Below are 3582 nucleotides of genomic sequence, written 5' to 3' on the forward strand. Positions count from 1 at the left end.
GATTCTGTTATGTCCCATATGCTTACTATTTTACTGTAAGGTTTGGGTTTTTTTCGGGAATTGCATTGCATTGGGAAAAGATTTGTGCTATCTCATCCTTTTCTTTACTCTTCTCTCTTTCTGTCCACTACATGAAATGCGCCGCCCACAAAGAAGATTCACAGTGAACAACAAAAGAAGAGAAATTATTGAATGCATAAATCACGGGGTGGTGTCAGAGACTGAAACGGTTCATGATTTATGCATTCTAGGATTGCCAAGGGACTCTTGCAGGCTTCTACAGGACTTTTGCATTATACCTCTGATGGCCCATCAAAGCCCATCCCCCCCTCTGCCAATCCTGAAAGGCAGGAAAATCCCTTTTCCCAGGCCCCTCACGGGAACTCTGCACAGGCCCAGGAGATGTTGGGGGTTCGTGGCATGGCCCGGGACACCATCCATGGATATAATAACTCATAACTTCTTGGAGTGTGGGGGCTTCCCTCCCCCACCCCCAACAGATCAAGGCCACCACTTCAACTCACAGACATGGAAGCTGCAACTCCCAAATTCCATCGCTGGACCCCGTGGGCAGTGACTATAGACATCTTTCCACTCTCAGCTTTGCTTTCCCTTACTTTCCCTCTCCTTTATCCTGTCTTTCCTTTCTCTCCCTTATGCATTTTTCCTAAAGGTTCTCTTTATGCCACAATGCTGTAGATGAGAGATAGAGATGATAACACCCAAAATGGCAACATACCTGTTTACCTTTGAAACAAAATTGTTCTGAAATAAACTCTACATATATATGTTTTCAAACACCGATTATTCAGTGTTGTTTCACTCTAATCCACCCCAAGGGATTTATTAATAAGAACCTGGGTTACCCCCAACCCAGGTCTGATAACAGACCCCTTGTAGCAGGATGTTCTACCTGGAAAAGAATCTGATGGGACAATGCAAGCAATGCAAGCTCTCTGTGGGGAGTTACTGCTGGTGCCAAGGGGTTGGTTTAGTGTTGAATTGTGCCAAACCCAGCCTGGTTCCCCAACCTTCCAACACGCATCCTGCTTTTGGAAGCAGAGTTTGACAGATCAGCTGCTCACTGGCCTGGCAATATGTGACTGGCCATCCATCACTGAATAAGTATAAAAGCCCAGGGCCAACTTTCATAGAGCAGATTCTTCCACAGACTTTGTTGAAGTGTGTGGAGCTCCTGCTGTGAAGCAGGGACGCCTCTTGGTGGTCACTGCCCAGGGGGTAAAAGAGAGATTTGCCCTGATTTATTTCTACCAGACACCGCCGGGCCCTTCCCGCTTCCTGCCCAGTCCCGGTTATTGGGGGGCAGTGGAGGAGGGGCTTGGGGGAATCCCAAGGGGTGGGGCTGAGTTTGGGGGGGGCAGAACCAGCCTGAGATGGATCGAGAATGGGGAACCCCCTGTGTCCCCCCATGTCAATCCGCTCTGGGGGGGCTTTGGGAGGGCACCTGCCCCTCAATAAAGCACCCAGCTCACACCAAAAGGTGCTGGGACCCCCCAAAACACACTCAAAGCCCACCCAGGACCCCACCTAACCCAAATTACTGTGGGGTGCTGGGGACTGCTGGATCCAATCTCAGCCTTGGATTATGACAACAGTTGCAGTTTAGAAGAATTACAGAGGTGTGACTGAAACACTTTTGTCCCCCAGCTTTTAATGATGGCAAATCAGATCTATTGATAGAAATGAATTTATTTAGGGTTCCAAATGATCAGACAAAAGATCTTCATCACAATTATTTACTGCACAACAGAAACACTAAAACTACCAGGAGTACAGGATAAGATGGGACAGTGCTCTACACTAAAGCAATTGTTGAAGCAATTCTACTCAAGCTGGCACAAAAGCAATAATTCTTAATTAGAGATGGATGGAACTCCCCCAGACCAACGCCTGTGGGGAGATCTCTGCTCTCAACCTCCAGCAGTGACCTTGGGGGGTCCCCAGCCAAGGCAGGAATCTCCACACACACCCCAAGAAGGGTTCTGTTGGCAGAACCTGCCCCTGGGAAAGGGGACTGGCCCTTTGTGGTCAAAAGGGATGGACTGACAGTCACTGGACTCCAGGGGTTGCCTCACCATCAGGGGCTTCATTCGGGGTGGAAGCAGCAGCCAAAGCTCTTCCCGCAGTCGGGGCACTGGTAGGGCTTCTCTTACCGGTGGGTCCGTTGGTGTGAGGTCAAGGTAGAGCTCTGGGTGAAGCTCTTCCCACACTCCCCACACTTGTAGGGCCTCTTCCTGGTGTGGATGCGCCGGTGGGTGACGAGGGTGGAGTTCTGGTTGAAGCTCTTCCCGCAGTCAGTGCAGCGGAAGGGCCTCTCATCTGTGTGTGTCCGCTCATGCCTGAGAAGATCTGAGCTGGTCTGAAACCTCTTCCCACATTCCAAGCACTTGTAGGGCCGTTCCCCGGTGTGGAAGTGCTGGTGGGTGCGGAGGTGGGAGCTCATCCTGAAGCTTTTCCCACACTCCCCACACTTGTAGGGCCTCTCCCCGGTGTGGATGAGCCGGTGGGCGACAAGGTGGGAGTTCTGCTTGAAGCCCTTCCCACAGTCGGTGCAGCGGAAGGGCCTCTCATCTGTGTGCGTCCGCTGGTGCAGGAGGAGATTCCCACTGGTTCTAAACCTCTTCCCACAATCCAAGCACTTGTAGGGCCGCTCCCCAGTGTGGATGCCCTGGTGTCTCCGGAGGCTGGACCTCTCGATGAAACTCTTCCCACATTCCCTACATGTGTGGGGCCGTTTTCCACTGTGGATGTGCTGATGTCGGATCAGGTGGGAGTTGCCACTGAAGCTCTTCCCACATTCTCCACACGTGTAGGGACGTTCCCCAGTGTGGATGTGCTGGTGGATGAGGAGGTTGGTGCTCTTCCTGAAGCTCTTCCCACATTCCAAGCACCTGAAGGGCTTCTGCCTGCTGGGAGGATGCTCAGGGACCACCAGCTCAGAGCTCTGGCCGCCTTCCCGGCACAGGCTGGGTCTTTCCTCCTCAGAGCACCCTGGGCTGGCTTTGAAGCCCCTCCTGCAGGGGGATCTCTGGGCCTTTTCCTCCCCGCTGCCTTCCTGCGCCGTGGAGCCCTTCAAAACGGCCTCTCCCACCAGCTTCTCACAGGGGGATTTGTCCTCCGGGCTCTCCGTCCTCAGCTCGGGGCCTGGGGCAGGAAGCAAGAAGGACAGGGAGGGGATTTGCCTCCGGCCCACAGGGAAGGCCAAGGACATCCCCCCAACTCCGGCCCCGGCAGGACGGCGGCGGCAGCGGGGTTGTCCTGCAGCCGGGGGCCATGCTCGGCTGCCAGAGCCAGCACAACACCCGCCCAAAGGGACACTGACTTTCTCCTCACCTGCCTGGGGGGCCAAAGGCATCTTCCTCTTCCTCACAGCCTCCTCCTCCATCCGCCCAAGCTTTGGGAAGGACAAATCCTGATGGGAGGGAAAACAAGGGTATCCTGTTACCATAAAAACCTCCAAAAAACCAAGATTCAGCCCAGAAAAACCCAAACGACCCAGATTCAGGAAAAAATTCCTCAGAAATAGAAAGAAGACACCCACCCTCCCGAAGTGCAAATATT

General features: G+C 53.2%; 1 protein-coding gene across 1 annotated transcript; it reads right to left on the bottom strand.

Moving 5' to 3' along the window:
* Nucleotides 1-2246: 2246 nt before the first annotated feature.
* On the bottom strand, nucleotides 2247-2875 carry LOC113980298 (zinc finger and SCAN domain-containing protein 2-like; the record flags this gene model as incomplete). The annotated part of the gene is made up of 1 exon (XM_027707525.1): nucleotides 2247-2875. A coding segment is annotated over one exon (629 nt), but the record flags the coding sequence as incomplete, so codon positions are not given.
* Nucleotides 2876-3582: the final 707 nt, after the last annotated feature.

This window comes from Neopelma chrysocephalum, unplaced genomic scaffold, assembly GCF_003984885.1.
Source record: "Neopelma chrysocephalum unplaced genomic scaffold, ASM398488v2 Primary Assembly neopelma1_93538, whole genome shotgun sequence".
In the NCBI taxonomy this organism is placed as follows: Eukaryota; Metazoa; Chordata; class Aves; order Passeriformes; family Pipridae; genus Neopelma; species Neopelma chrysocephalum.